At 37.8% G+C, this 16,480-nt stretch overlaps 1 protein-coding gene across 9 annotated transcripts in view; it reads left to right on the top strand.

Annotated features, from left to right (window-relative positions):
* TBC1D1 (TBC1 domain family member 1) overlaps positions 1-16,480 on the top strand; it is a 100,346-nt gene that overhangs the window by 37,180 nt on the left and 46,686 nt on the right. For all 9 annotated transcript variants that reach the window (XM_058837482.1, XM_058837488.1, XM_058837486.1 and 6 more), the window contains 5 exons: positions 9,183-9,716; positions 12,778-12,867; positions 13,889-13,993; positions 14,605-14,737; positions 16,162-16,253. In XM_058837482.1, the coding sequence (XP_058693465.1) occupies positions 9,183-9,716; positions 12,778-12,867; positions 13,889-13,993; positions 14,605-14,737; positions 16,162-16,253 (954 nt within the window). The remainder of the gene's footprint in view (positions 1-9,182; positions 9,717-12,777; positions 12,868-13,888; positions 13,994-14,604; positions 14,738-16,161; positions 16,254-16,480) is intronic.

Here is a 16,480-nt window from a genome sequence, read left to right as displayed (position 1 = left end):
GCTGACCTTTTTAGACGAAAGCATATTTTTGTATGCAAACACAGTTCATGCAGCTGATGTGGTTTTGTTTATGAAATATGGAATCATACAAAAATTATGTAGCTTGTTATAATTCCATCAGCATTTTTTTTGTTCTGTTGTACAGCAGAGAAGGGTGAAAAATGGTGAACTAACTGCTCTTTTAAGTGAAAGAGTAATTTTCATGGGAAGTTTAGTTGTTGCTTTCCCCTCCCGTTCTCCTGCGAGTTGACCTGAGGCAGCTGAAATCTGTTACTATATGACAAAGCAGCAAATGTGCTCATCCACAAGCAAATCAGTTCACTGGGATTTTGTACCAGTCAGGCAGAATGCTGGAAAAAGCTGATCAGCTTCTTCGCTCCAGTTCCCCTGGGATCTTTATAAGTTTAATGTTCAAGTAAGATTCATTCAATTAAAAACATCATCTGTCCCTGTGCCTCCCACCAGCAGCCCTAGAAAGAAGGGCTGTGTGGCTGTCTGTTTCCTTTGGAAATCTGTCAACTCTGTTGTCAGAGTAAGTTTACTCTGCTGCAGATAAAACTTACACATCATGTCAATCAAAAGCATTCATAGGTTGACTTCCCCCCACTATCTTCCTTTGTCAAAATAAATGTTGAGGGGAGGGAGATTTTGACACATGTTTGGGTCAGCTGTCATGAAGGTCATATCAGAAATAACCTTAGTTCTACTGAGGATACTCATGGAGTTTTCCTCCTTTCTTATTTGGAGTTGAATATTGATAAAAAGGACAGAAGAATTTCAGGCTTTTTTTTTTTTAATTTATAAAGAAATTGTATTCACTTCTGTCTGTTTTGCTAATCCCTATTTTGCCCGTTGTACCAATTCTGATAACTGCAAGAAGCCCAAGAGAAAAGGAGATCAGGAGAGAGCCTGTATCCTATTGTACAAGTGAAATTTAATCTGATTAATAATTTTAAAATACAGAAGAAGTTACTACCTAATTTCCTGTTTTAAGTCCTTGTTATTGCCTTTCACTTGTAAAAGACAAATTTCTGCTCCACCTCAAAAAAAAATCAAAACATAAAAGAACTCTTGTCCTGAAAGCTTTAAAATGCCATTGCTGTCTTTTTCCATTTATAGCTATTTAAGAATAGACTTCCTTCTGTTTCCCACCCCATAGCCTCCACCAAAGTCCCAAGCCTGTCCCAAACCTGTGAAGGGAGATGCTTGCGGTTCCATTTTGCCCCTCTCCCAAAAAAACGGATTTAATCTCTGTTGATAGTGAATGAGCACACATATTTGTAGTTATTGCTTTACAGCAATATTGCCTCTTTGTTCAGTGCTCACCTTGTAAAATGTGAGCCAGGAATCCTGTAGGTATGACCAGAAACTACTTCTATGTCTTGAAATGCTGTTTTCATCTGTGAAATTGTGTGAAAATAAACCTTCGAAACAAAATACAGAGAAAATACATCTGAAGATGTTAATGCCTTATTTGAAATATCTTTTGACTTATTCCACAGTTGTTCTGTATAAGTTTATGGTACTGAATGGAGGAGCTGATAAAGCTGTGCAAGATGAAAATAAATGGTTTTTATTGTAAGGATTGAAAGGACTGGGCAAATATGAATTAGGGAACACCATGTAATAAGCCCACCAGGTATATGGCAGAGTATACCTATGTTCTTCCCAAAAGCACAATTTGTAGGAATACCCCCTTCAGAACCTGTCAGGTGTTGTTGTATTTGGAGGTATTCTAAAAGCACATGGAGACTTTGTCAACTGCAGTTTGCTTTTGGGTTATGCATTTCCATGAGGAAGGATCCAAAAGTAAGAAGCAATCTAGGACATGGCAGTTTATGGAGAGCTTTTGTGGTATTTCAGGCTTCAAATAAGGTATGTCTTAAAAGCATGTGTATGAAACCCTTTAAGTGTATCAGCAACATGGTGCATCTCTCTTGGGGAGAAAGCACCATCACAAAACAGAAGAGTCCAGCTTGGTTAGAATATTTAGTACACTTAAGATCTATTTCTGAGCTTGTTTACAATACTATATGAACAGATTCTGCAAGTACTGGTTTGAGTGTTTTTTCAAAAGGAAAGAAAACCTTTTTGTGCTCCTTTAAATTACATGTAGTGCTCTCAAACTCACATGATTTTGCAAAAAGAAGTGTTCTCTTTTCTGTCTGGCTGAGGAATCAGGAATGTTCTTGAGATTTGCCTGTAACATTAAAAGGAATGCAATACTGTGAAAGTGGCATACAGTACTCATGACATCAGTCTGCAGCACTTTAACAATCTTCTGGAGGTAGCACTTGATGTGTGTGGGAAGTCGAGTCCCCTTTACAGCTTTTTATGACAATGCGTATGCTGTTAAGAGTATGCGTTGGCTACATGGAGCTCTACCCTTGATGCTTACTGTGTCAGTCCTATCTCAGATGATGCTAGTGGCATTCATCCACTCATCCAGGTCAAAAAGAACTAGATTTAAACAGGTAACTCTTCTGCCCCACACAGAATACCCTTTGAATTTTAGTACAGATTCATCAGCTTCTTACAAGCATCCCTGCAAAGTTTGAGTCTCAGACTTATTGCCCTCACTTATCCCTTTCTTTGTATAATGCCCATTCAAACCTTACTAAGGAAACCATGCCCACAAGTAAGCATGTGTATGACTGTTCTTCATTTCATGGAAGAAATATCCCCATGGTGATATTCAGCTGTTGAACTCTCCCTTATTAAGGCTGAAACAACACCTCTGTCTTGCTTTTGTAGGTTTCACAGCCCTCCCTAAGCAACACACCTGCACTGTGGTTAGTCCTGCTGGCTGCTACCCTGGCTACGTCCCCCCAGCCCTCTGGTTGTGCTCCAACTTGTTCTCCTTTTCAAAAGACATTAATGAGTTCCCTGGTTGAGACACACAGTGCATCTTATGTACAATGGAGAGAAATGTGCTAGACCAACGTGTGTGGCTGGTGAAGCTGCTAAGAGTGGCACAGTTTATAGCTGTTTTATGAGCAGCGAGGATACAGCAGCAAAATTTTGCCTCACATATGTTGAGAAGTGAAGTCATGGAGTAAAGGTGACTTGTCTTGCTGTGCACCTGCCAATCTGAAGTACTTAGGGAGCTGTTGGTAAGAATTTCACTTTAGTTCTACCCCTGGTGTGTTTGCTATCCACAGAAAAACTGACAGGAGCTTGCAAGGGCAGTCATCGGCCAGGGACCGGAAGAGCTGTAAACTTTGTTGTTCCCTGAATTAAATCTGGGTTTGAAAGTGGCTTTGTGGGAGGAATAAAACTGAAGTCAAATCTGTTTATTAAGGGTCAATAGGCAAAAGGTTTTAAAACAAGAATTGAAGTTAATGACTGGAAAAAGTCAGGGAGGTGTAGGAGACTGTAGTGGACCAGTCTCTAAGCAACAAAGCCAAAAAAGCCCTGTGAAGACACTTGAGATAAGACCTGACTATAAAAGGCTTTTTTCTGAAATAGAAATTAACCGTAAAAGTTCATAACTCTTTTCTACCTTGAATTTCTGCTAATGCCACAGAGTAAGGAAATTCTGTCTTGGTATTCCTACTTGGAACTTAGCTGGATGTGACCCCCAGCATCTCATCAAAGTTTGAAGTTTTATCTAACTTGGAAATTTGCCTTGCTTTATGTGGGAGACTGCACCACCAGAGATCACTTCAAAATTAAAATATTCTGTGATTTTGGAAGAAGAAATTGTGCAGCATATCAATTTAAAAAGAAGAGTATCTGTAATACATATTAATTACAATGTTTTTGATTTAAAAATGCCAAACTTTTAATCCTATGAGTGGAGAAAAGTGTTCAAGAAGTCAGTTGACCACTGCTGCGGGTTAAGGAGTAGTAAGGACAGGAAATGCTAATCTGTGTTGATTTCTGGATGGCTGTTTTGCCACCAATGTGCTGTAAACAGACCAGCTGATTTTTATTACATATCAAGCTACTGAAATAAAAACTTTTATGCTGTCTTTTTAAAAATGCAAGTAAATACTGTGCTGTATTAGCTTTTATATGCATTGTATATGTTAAAAAATTATTTTAACTTCTTCATTCTACTACTTCTACAAAATATTCCATGATTGTAAATAACTTATTGGTGACAAAAATATTGCTATCTGTTTTGATACAACTAGAGAACTTCTCCCGTGGTTAAGTAGCTGTGTGCCTTATCTTTTCTGTAGCAGTACTGTCTACTAAAATAAAGAAGGAAAGATACTAACAGCAAAGTATTAGATTTCTTGACATATTTTATTAAGCCTGCCCTATTGATCAGGAGAAAAAAGCACATAAAAGCACTTTAAAATAATTCAGATGTCCTCTTTCGCTTGAGTAAGCTAGCAAAATTCAATCAAAACATCTACTTGTTTCAAGGGTTTTGTGAAAGATTTTCAAGGCTTTGTTCTGGCTAGCGTGGTGTGAGATCTGAGGTTCAGCCTAAGAATCTGACCCTGATGTTTTTCAGTCTCCAGTAGTTTCTGGAGTCTGTTGCATAAGACCAGTTCCCATCAGCACAGGTCTGTCTTGGGTTAAACAAAACCCAATTTGTCCTTGAAATCGTTAAGCCAGTGCTTGAGCCCTTGACTCACCTGAAGCCTTATGTAGAGACTGGTATGTATAAACAGGTAGATTTGTACTACAGGCATAAACATTGCATAACATCTAGAATAATAAATTATCCCACTTTATCCTTTTTTTCACCTAGTCCTCCCAGGTGATGTGTTAGCAGTTCTTTTTCTGTGGCACATTTTGCTTTCTTAGCTGTACTATGTATAAAAGAAATGAGGAATCTTTTTTTTTTTTGTCTGGTCTTACCAAAAGTCAGCTGTTGCATTCAGCTGTTACTGAACTCTTTTCATTAAAATAGTTTCTAGCTCATTCTTACATCTACTGAAGGATAAAGACCTTGACCTCTTACACACTTGTATGTAAACTTACAGGGTGACTGCTAGTTTCAGGGGGTAAAAAAGCAGCTGCAATTTATGTGAGGGGGAAGAGCTGTTTGTTCTTCAGATGTAGCAAACCCACGCATGCTTAAAAATTACTGCCTTTTGTCATGATTTGGTGCATAGAAGCTGTAGCTATTTGTCTTGTAACTGAGTAACATGCACTAGGAAGTCCCAGGTGTTGGTTTGTATTTTGTTTGAATACTTGAATACTTGAAGCCAAGCCACAAGAATACTCAGCATTTTGGTTCCCTGCTTTGTCTCTGCAAAGTAAACATTCTCATTATAGCAGAAATAATGTGGTACGCTTTAAAAAAACCCACAAGTCCAGTGTTATTTTTAATGGTTATAGATACGTGATCTTTTTCTGTATCTAATTCAGATACTCTAAACACAAAACCTTTACCCTAGTACATTTCAGTTGTGTCTTGTGTTCAGTAGCCTTGTTTGGCCTGAGGTGATAAGAAGGTAATGCTTTGTGTTTGGTAGAGGTGTATTGTTGCTTACACTGGTGTTCTGTACATAGTTTTGTGGGTTTAGGGAAATAATTTTAGGTCAGGAGCAGTGTTTTTTCAGATTACAAAAATAATCTTAATCCACTAATTATATCTTTATATTAAGAAACAAGTAAAAAACCACTTAAGAGTAGAAGTATACTAGAAAAGAGGATTTGCATGGCATGAAAAAATCTTACCTGTGTGCAACAGTCTTCCCCCACTGTCTTAGCAAGTTCAGATTAGTAGGCACGATTACCAATAGGTTACCAATAGGTATGAAAGCAGTTGGTACCTGTATCACCAAGGTGACATGAGGTGGCCCCTCAGGAGGTCACCTAATTCAGCCCCCTGCTCAAAGCAGGGTCGCCTAGGGCAGGCTGCTCAGCCCATGTCCAGTCAGAGTTTGCATATCCACAAGGATGGAGACCCTGCAATCTCTCTGGGCAACCTATGCCAGCTTGTGGCTACCTTTGCAATAAAAAATAAAAAAATAATAATAAAAAAAGATATTTTTTGTACATTCAGAAAGAGCCCACAACCTTTAAAAGATTCCAAGCAGCATTAACTTAATTCAGGAGCAACTTCATCCTTGCTGCTTTTTGATACAAATTGAAGAGCCGTAAAACCTGATTCTGTTTACATCCTAATTAATTTTTGGAGGTTTGCAAGAGATGTGGTTACTGGCATGCTACTTAATCTGGAAAAGTTCCAGCTGTGGTTAATAAACATTTGCCAAGATATAGCCTACATCTTTATTCTAATGGTAACCTGAAATAATTATAATATATTTAACTACTGTTTATTTCATGTTTGTTTAATCAGCATCCAGGTCTGTTTACTCAGAGAGCCAATGTCAGAGGATACTGAGGGCAACTGGATTGTTCATTTTCCATACTTGCATAAAAAGTCTGGAGTGGTACAAGTAGATAAAAAGAGCACTAGTCTTGATCAGTCAAATAGCAGTTCCAGGGAAATGAGTATTTTGGATTTTTTTTTCATTCATCATGGATCATGTCTTTACTAATGAAAACAGATAAATGTTGAACATACATAAGCATCACAGGAAAGTGAAGTGGTGATATGCTGTTTCTGCTGCTGCTGCATCAGTTGCCTAATCATCAGTAATAAAATTTTATTAGCAGGCTGAAAATTTTTTTAGGTCTGTAAGTGAGAACAGAAGAGTCTGTGTTTTTTAGTAAGTGTAGCACGGAAGCCAGCTGTTACTTATCAATGACATGATTCAAGCCCTAGCATGTGTGAAAATAAATAAATAAATACTTCCCTTGATTATCCATCAACAGGCCTGCTGGGTCTCCTCAGACACAAAGTTTATTAATTACTGCAAAGTCCTTCTGTGTGATGTAGTGTCTTTCCTTACGCACTGTCTGTATATGAAGTATAGGCGCTCTTGAATAGCTATTTTGTCGGTATCTAAGGTGTTTGATAACAAAAAACATTGAAGAAGTTAAATTCAGTAATTGCATATATGTGCCGGTTCCATAGTACCTTGTCAGGGCTTTAGCTCAGCTGTAACCCTTGCAGCACCTGCACTGCTGGAAACTGTCCTTATAGTCATTGATGTGTGTGTTGCTAGGGGAGCTTAACTGTGGTTGAGATAGTGGCCCTCTTTGTGAGAGCTGATGTTCCTGGCTTTACCAAAGTAAGCAGAGTTCAGAAAATGCTTCAGTCCTTTGCTGCTGCCTCTGCAGCCTCAGCAAAAGTGGAGGTGGGATTGCTGGTCTCTGCGTGTATCCTGGACAGCTAAATAGTAAAACTGCCTTTGGCTAGTGAGTCCAGACACTCCCACAAGAGTAAAACATGTTCATAAAAACTGCTAAAGCAGTTGCAGCTTCAAATGTAGGTAGAGTGAAATTTTATGTTTTACTGTAATTCTGATACGTTGTGCCACTCAAAAATTTTTTCTTTCAAGAAGTGTTGAGTAAATGAAACTGAGGTAGACCTTAAGCTCACTGCAGAGCAAATACATATTTTCAGGTACTAAAGATTTGTTATACCCTTAATGTTCTTCTTGTGTATGAATAAGAAGTTAGCCACAAAGACATGAGCTCAAGGCTTTCTGACTGGTTTGTGACATATCAGAAAATGGACTTAAGAATTCTTGACCCTGCTTTTCTTTTCCATTCTTCCCTATTATCTTTGTTGAATGATTAGCTGATGACTCATGCTTTGCACTGAAGGGTGAAGTAATGCTTCCTGAGTTCCTATTTTGTAATGTGTTACTTACTGTTTTAAATCTACTAGCTATATGTGTGTGAATATCTGTCTCTGTCTATCTATCTATCTATCTATCTATCTATCTATCTATCTAATCTACCTACCCTATCTACCTACCTATCTATCTATCCATATCTTTATCTTTGTTTCCTTGTCTATAAAAGGAATCCTATTGAGGTCTTCATGAGCACCCAAAATATTAATTTGATTTTCACTGTTCAAATTTTTTCCCTCAGAGTCCTTTGCTGTTTCCTTGGTTGGTTTATGCATATTACTGCGTTATGATTAAGCAATACATAACTGTAAAAATGTCTGAAAAAACACCAGAGGCCAGGTCTCCAAAATATTCTCTAGGTTTAGGGATGCCTTTTCTCACAGGGGAGCTGGTTCTTCTGGGCTGCTATTTAAGTCTGCTGCTCCCAGACTTCTTTCTGTACTATCTGCAACCCAATGCTTAGAAGTAAAGTGAGTTCCAGTTGATGCTTGACAGGGGAAATTTGTTTTGTCAGGAAATTAGCACACTTTGCATGGATTTTTCTCAAAGTAGCTTTGGTAAATAAAGAAGCTGGCAGAATTAACAGTTGTAATCATAGATGCTGGCTTCACATTTTTCATTACAGCAGGAGCAGCACAGACTGCAGAAGAACCTTAATCTCCTAGGTCATTCAAAGCAGAGTGATGTAACCAAGCGTTGGCCTCGCAGCAGCTTAGCAGAGAGCGTATGCATATCAGTACTGTCCAACCATATCAGCAACTGAGACAGTTTACTGTCACTCAAAACATGGCTGTTTGGGTTCTAATTACAGCATCTGTCATCTGTAGCTGACTGCTGTCTCATACATATGTCCTGCAAATCATACTGTATGAGAGGTAATACTATTTAAGAGTGTCATCTAGGATAGTAGAATAAAAATAAACATCTAAAATAATGAATATAGTTATTAAAACGTACAGCTATTTGCATTTTTAAAAAGCTCCGCCAAACTGCAGTAACAATGTAATGTGCTATTATGAAGGGGAAAGTAAATTTGCAAGAGATTCATTAACCTACATGACATGAGTGTTTGAGTAAAAGAACGAAGTGAAAAATACCAGAGATAAAATAACTTTAACAATTAATTAGTCCATGGCTTCTTGTATGCTATCTGAAGTACTTTTGTCTTTCATTTTGAGTTGGAATTTGTCATGTTACACTGGTTGCTTCAACGGCAAAAGTTTTACTGAGGATGAAGAGCATTTCAAGGAACAAAGCTCTTTTGACAAAGTGTTGATGATGATGAACTCCTGGCAAGGAGACAAATGAGAAATTCCTCTTCTTAGTGTTTTACCGCTATAATCTATTTCTTGAATAAATACGAGATCACTTCAACTGGTCTTTTATTTTTGAAACTAAATCAAAGTATCATTCCAGGAAAATCACTACAGAGAGTCTCTTAATTTTGCAGTTTGTTTGTCATAAACCACTGGATGCTAATGTCCATTCTTTTCCCCCCTCCTGTAGGTGCCTGAGATTATAAGCTCTATTCGACAAGCTGGAAAAATTGCCCGTCAAGAAGAGTTTCAGAATAATCTCTCAGATGTTGAAGACCCTTTTGCCAAAAAGTTTGAGGTGCTGTTCTGTGGACGGGTAACAGTAGCACATAAAAATGCACCTCCAGCACTCATAGATGAATGCATTGAGAAATTTAATCGTGCAAGTTGTACAAATAATTCGGATTTCAACTCATCACCCCAACAACATGAGACTTCCAGTAACTTTGGAGGCTTCTCTTTCAGCAGCAAATTGCGGTCTGTATTCCAGCCCTTGGTCAATGAAGAGGAGGAAAAAAGGCCAATTAGGAAATCTTTTTCTCAACCTGGACTTCGTTCCTTTGCTTTTAAGAAGGATTTCCAAGAGGGAAGCCTTAGGAGTAACAGCTTTGTCAGGTCTTTTGAAGAAGATGCAATTTCACTGAACCTAAAAAGTCAACTCGTCTATGGACACAGTGTTGTGCAGCCAACTGACATTGCAGAAAACCGGACTATGTTGTTTACGGTAAAGCAAGATTTGTGGCTTCTGGTGGCATTTTCACATCTTGGAGTTTGGAGTGGCAGACACCAAAGCAGATGTTCTGACAGATGGCAGTTACTTCTTTGATAACTTAATTGCAATTACCAAAGCTTAACTTAAACGTGCCTATTTCTCTGGAGAGCAGTACTTGTTAGTGCAAATTGGTTTACATATTCTAAATAAGTTTATATTAAATAGTTTAAAACAGTACTACCTGAAACCTTGGACTTCTAAAAAAAGCTTTTAGAAAGTTACTGCAAGTCAGTAGGTAATTGCACAATTGCAGAATGGTATGTACATTTACACTAGCTAGTAACAGCAGAGATAAATTTCCAAGGGAATTAATTACCTTTAACTAGAGCAGGACTATAACTGAGAGCTAGTAGACTTTGTCCCATGATAAGCAGTATAATTGATGAAGGTGCTCCTGCTGCCAACATGTCTGTGTTATGATGGAGTAGTACTGTTAATAGCTTCCTACGCTACTCCACAGATGCCTCCACTCCTGCCCTGCTGTGGTGTGGCTGGCAATGCCCTTGCCTTCATAGGTGAGCAGCAAAACCCCTTTCCAAGAACTGAGAAGCAAGTAAGGAATGTGGTATTTGCTCCTCTTACAATCCTCATGATAGATAAGCTGTGTAACATATTTTACTTAGTTTGTGTCTTCTGAGTATAGTACAGACCTGGAGCTGATACTGTAAAGACTTTCCTGAGGTCATCTTGGATCCGTCAGCTGCTGTAGGAGCTGGGTGCTCTTAAGGCCAGTAATAGAGTGGAGTGTGTGCAATTATAGCAGGTTTTTTAAAGCAGGAAAAGAGAATCCTTTAGAAGGATTTCCCACTGCATTGTATCTGTAAAAAGTAGCATGCAGAAACAATTGTAGTCAGCTATATCTGAATTAAAGCTTCTGTTTGGTTGTGGCAGGCTGACATCAGATGGAGAGTGTAAGAAGTTGGAGAGGTGTTTCTTCCCTAGGAAAGAGAAAGGCATGTTCACCTTCTTCCCCTGAGCATGTATTTCACATAGAAAATATAGGTACCCTTTGTAATAATAATGCCTAATTTTAAGTAAATCATGATTCCATTATTGATTCATGCCACATGTTTTAGAAATAGATTATAGTTGGGCTGGGTAGGTCCAGATCCTCTTACTCCAGTGAGTGCATTTTTAATTTATACTAAATAGTTGCAATAGTTCTGAAAGACATCTTTAGTTTCAGCCTGAATATGTCAGTCACCTGCTGGCAGGCATGTTTCCAAAATTTGCTGAGTTGGCTTTGTGTCCTGGGTTGCGTTTTGCCTGGGAAAATATTGTTTAGTATGCACAGCTGTATTCTTTTCCTATTCAGCCAGTCTAAATTCAGCTGAATATAAGGAAGCGAAGTAACTCTAGTTTGTGCCTTCAGAATCCACAGGCACAGGCTCATGGCAGAGCTGACTTTGTTGGTTATTTGTCCCCTGTGTTCAGCAGGCTCTGAGTCAGGGAATGCAGGCGGCATGCTCAGGTCTCAACAGTTTGTGTGTGGCTACATAGGAAATGCTTACAATTAATTTGATATCCAGAGGGGGAAAAAAATGGTTGGTATCTTCTCACCTAGTTACTTAGATTTTCCCCTGGACTGAAGCAAAGGCTGGTTGATGCATGAAGTATGAAAAAATATTCAGATTAGTTATCTGTCAGCTCTCTTCACCTGATTCAAACAGTCCTGATTTTCATATATCTTCCTGAAAAACTGCTTTCCTAGCCAGTTTCTTGGGATCTTGGGGGGAGGAGGGGGTATGTTTAGGTTTTTCTCCTGGCTGTATATTGGGGGCAGCTGGGGGTGGGGGAAGAGGTTCGGTAGTTTGGGTTTTTCCCCCTTGTTCAGTTAACTTCAAATGATCACTACTGCCCCGGGGCCAAATGTGAAAGAATTATGTGGGACTGAGCAATAAGGAGGAGCCTCTTGCTGCAGGGAGGGGCAGACAGCAGGCTCAGGAGGCTGCTGAGTAGGTGCTGGAAGAAACAGCCCCATGAACATATGCAAGGGGTCAGCCCCAGGGACAATACAGGGAAACCAGTAGACATTTGGGGAAAACTACTGTGACTGGTTGAAGTGAAAGAAGAGGTGGAAGGTGAATGCACAGGATTTTAGACATAGAGAGGTCCCACATCTGGCTTGATCTACTCACACACAAGGTTCATCCCTTCCCCTTTTCTAGAGAAAGTACAGTTATTTTGGTGCTGCTGATGTTTTTATGTGCATCTCTGGGGATTTGGTAGTGATTGAAGCAGGTTTCTCTAAGTCATACTCATAAGTAGATCCAAATTCCACCTGCCTTCCTAAAATCTGATGTGAGACTCATTTCTAGCAGTCTCTGACACGCTAGAAAATATGAGGATTTTAAATTTTTCTGTTACTATCTTACAAAGATGTTGCCAGAAGCTGAAAAAATGAAAACAATAGTTTCAGCTTAAAAATGCCCTTTGCTCATCTGTACTTAGCATCATTTTTTTGACTGCACAAATGGCCTACAGATTAAATTACATTAGAAAATTTACTCCAGTAAATTAATTTGTATAATTTTTGAGTTAAGTGCTTTAAATTAAATCTTATGTGTGCCATAAGTAAATAAATAAAACCCTAAAAAAATATTAGGTGGAATACAGGAAGAGGCACACACTTGGATTTAAATTTTAGAGCACTCTTATTAAGTAGTTTCTGTGACTGTGGTACATTCCAAGACTGCAGAAAATAAGAAAAGTGAATGTGAGTATATTTCTCTCAGTGCAAAGTAGCTTACTTGTGATAAAACATTGCTCTCATCTGTTTAAATGTTATTTTTAGTCTCTTGTCTCATTAAACCTCAGTGCTGTAATGCACAGAGCTCTCAATGCCAAATCAGTTTGTTTCAGTGTTCTTTCTGGTAGTAATATGTTAATTGGTATAAATATACAGGTATATAAAAAAAATTGAGATCTATATTCAGGAAACATTTTTATAGTGGGACAGAAGGAAGTGTAATGTTACTTGTTAGCACCTTGCAATTTATTTTGCTCTTTTTAGATTGGCCAGTCTGAAGTTTACCTTATCAGTCCTGACACAAAAAAAGTCGCAATTGAGAAAAGCTTTAAAGAAATATCCTTTTGTTCTCAGGTAAGACTGTATTGTATTTTTTTCTCTTTTTTTATTGTTTAAACATTCTTTACTTGTGAATGTTCATGTAATCCTCTCTCTTTGCACTCCATATGGATTCTCTCAACAGCAGTTTCAGTGATTGCTATTGAAAAGCTGCTAATTAATCAGTAATTTTATAAGACCATCATTCTTCTTTCATGCTTTGCATTGTGATTTCTGAGATAAAGATTCACTTCTGTGTGCAGTGGATGAATAATACTAGCTAGAAGGAACACACTGGTCAGAACACACTCTTGTTTGAGATTGCAGTGAGCATGATTCACGATTGTGCAAATCTTAGGATCTCTGAGCCATATTTTTCAAGACGTAAGAATGAAACAAGAAAACTTACATGTACAAGTTATCTGAAAAATACTTAAGAAATATGTTCTTTTCAAGAGTATAAGTTGCATGTATTTAAACAAAGACAGTCCTCTGCCTTGCAGGGGTAGTGTATGTGATGCACTGAGGGCAGGAATGTGTCAGAGCCTCATTCACTATTAATCTCTGTTCCTTGTGCCACAGAATTTACTTCTCAGTCCTTCTCCCTGAGTTGGTTTTGTTTGTTTTGTAGATTTTGTTGTCTATAAATTACTTTGGTTTTTAATTTGATGACAGTAGCTTTCATCACTAAACATACAGGCACATACGTATTCTGAAAATATCAGAGTAAGATACATTTTGAATAGAATATATTAATCTTTTGGTCTGCCATATGGGTCTTACATACTTCATCCATTAAAAACAGAACAAAAAAACAAAAAATGTCTGACTTAATTGAACTTCAAAAGATTCATGAAGTATTAGGTTCTATAACAGGACAATTTTAATGGCCAGTTGTCTTTAATGTAGCTGTAGCAGAGATAAGTGACATATAATAAGTGTAAGACGTATAAGTGATATATGTAATGCTGTTTTGTTCTTTTCTTCCTGAAAGAAATACAGATACAAAACATTGACAGTAAATATGACTATTTCATTGCTGTTGTTTCTTTGCTAGGGAATTAGACATGTGGATCACTTTGGGTTCATCTGCAGAGAGTCTTCAGAAAATGGAGGCTTCCACTTTGTTTGCTATGTGTTTCAGTGTACAGATGAAGCACTGGTAAGTGAAAGAAAAGAATAGCCAAATAGAATATTAGGCCCTAAAAGTCTTCTGTTGATCCATGCTCTTTAATTTGTTGAATGTCTTCAAATCCTGTTCCACTCAGAAATACAAGTATTTGAAAAACGTAATTAATATAGCAGTCTGCAAGAGATCTTTTCATTTGTTTTGGGAGCAGAAGTTAAAACCCTATTTAAAATCCACTTCCTTTCATTTCGCAAACTAAGTTAGACCTTATGCCTACTTTTTGGGGAGAGTTTTCTCTTAGAGCGCCTGTTCCGAAAATCAGGACTACACTCCTGTGCTCTAAGTAAGACCTGTGCATCACAGCTGCAGTAAGCTTTTTTTGTCAAAAAAGGGGTTTGAGATAGAGGGTAGGATCTTTCATTAGACCACAGTAATAAAATTGGGTGGCCTGGAAGAGCCATGAGTTCGTGACAAGTTCTATCGTGCTTGTTTGTCCACAGAACCGACATAGGAACAGCTTGTCTTTTTAATCGTAAGCACATTCCCAAGCAAGGGGCAGTATAATTCTAAAAGACTGTTGTGTTTGTGTTAAGGAAAACAGTGGAAGAGTGAAATTCTGTTCTTTTGTACGCCGTTCTTTTCAGGTTGATGAAATCATGATGACATTGAAACAGGCTTTCACTGTGGCTGCTGTGCAACAGACTTCCAAGGCACAGCCCCAGCTCTGTGAAGGGTGTCCTATGCAAAGTTTGCATAAACTCTGTGAAAAGATAGAAGGTGAGGTTTAAAGCATTTTCTGGCTGAATATTTTTTCTGGCAGTTTCATTGGGGGACAGTATGTAAAATCCTAAAGAAAATTAATGCTTAAAAAGAGTTTGGGACTTGGGGTAGAAAGTTGAAAGCCAGTTCTTTTATTTAGAAGACTGTAGTGTCAGGTTTTCTGTAGAGTAATAAGAATTTTCTGACAAGAGTTAAGCTCCTTCATTGTGTTTTAGTTGAACTTCTGAAAACTATTTACAAGTGTAAACATTAGTGAGTTGCAGCTTGTTTGGCTCTATTAGCCCTATAAATGCAGAAGAGTGTAGATAAGGAGCCTCTGAAGGGGAGAGGCTGCAATAGCTATGACCTACTGTCCTTCTGAATCCACTTAGAAACTGGTATTATGCTATCACTAAGTAGGAACTGAACAATATGCTTTTAATATGTGTGTTTATGGTGTTCATCTATGCTCCTTCATGAAAATGCAAACATTAGAATTGTAGTTGTTGCCCAGAACAGAAGTTCAAGGCATAAAAAACTTCTTTTATGTTTCAGCAAATTTCACAGTTAGGTTTTGTTCTTTTAAGTGATGTTTGGGGTGAATAAAAGGCAACAGCAGCTTGTCAGATCATGTGATAGTGGCTTGTTGGACTAAAACCTGCCTAATGTTAATTTGATGAAACTGGAGAACTTCCAAAATTACTTTCACTCTGTTTTGGTTTTCAACTCGCTGTGACTGTTGGGAAGTTTTTTAAAAGCAAATGTTCCTTAATGCCTCCAATCATGACATCTTGGTAATTGTATTGTCTGCTTCTGAAGGAGATACTCTATGATCAGAAGCTGAAGTGCACAGTACTGATGGTTTGCTGTTTTTCCATAGAAAGTAGAGGAAAGGAATTTAATCCAGGATGAGAACAGAAAAAATAATCTGAATGAAAGGGTAGTCTGCTTTAGACTGTCAGTAAATGTTTCCATCAAGAGGCAAAGTAAGGCTTTCACTAACAAGCAATAAATTTACTAATTTTCAGAAGGGCCCACAGCACAGAAATTGGAGAAAATGAAAAGCAATTCTATTTATACCATTAACAAAATCCAAGCAGCACTGCACAAAACACCAACGAAACAGTCTACTAAAATGCAGTAGATTGTGGGTTTATTTTATCTTGTGTGATAATGAAATCTTCAGCTAAGAGTATAATCCTGGTCTATGCTCAGTAAATCTCCTCATTGCAGAGTTCATGTCCCTCATTTTAAAGACATGAGTTTAGCAGTAGCTTTAAATTAACCTAGAGTTCTTTCTAAAGCCCTCTTATGAAATCGTGGAATGGACCAGCTCAAATAATTGAGCAGCTTAGGCTTAAACTGTGAGCATATTTATGTGATTGATTACTTCTGAAAAAATTCACCCTGTAATTTGTTCTTCTTCGTTCCTCTTGGTGTAGGGTTGCACCCTTCTAAGACTAAACTAGAACTACAAAAGCATCTAACCACACTAAATAACCAGGAACAGGCCTCTGTTTTTGAAGAGGTTCAGGTAAGCTTTGTTTCCTACAAGATTTTAAAGCAGTTGGTGGGTTTTTTTAACATCTGTGTAAAATACAGAAGTTATTTTCATTTTTTTGCAAATCATTCATTATTTTTACTTAATAGATGGTTAGCCAGCTTGTGCTTCAATTTCAGTTGTTTTTCTTGAGCTCTTAAGAACTTATCTTTTGATGAAAATGACTATTTTACTATTTTTTTTCCTCAATACTCCTTGCT

This window comes from Poecile atricapillus, chromosome 4 (genome assembly GCF_030490865.1).
Source record: "Poecile atricapillus isolate bPoeAtr1 chromosome 4, bPoeAtr1.hap1, whole genome shotgun sequence".
NCBI classification, from domain to species: domain Eukaryota; kingdom Metazoa; phylum Chordata; class Aves; order Passeriformes; family Paridae; genus Poecile; species Poecile atricapillus.
Note: the sequence above shows the minus strand (reverse complement) of the source record. Positions and strands in the feature narration are given on the sequence as shown.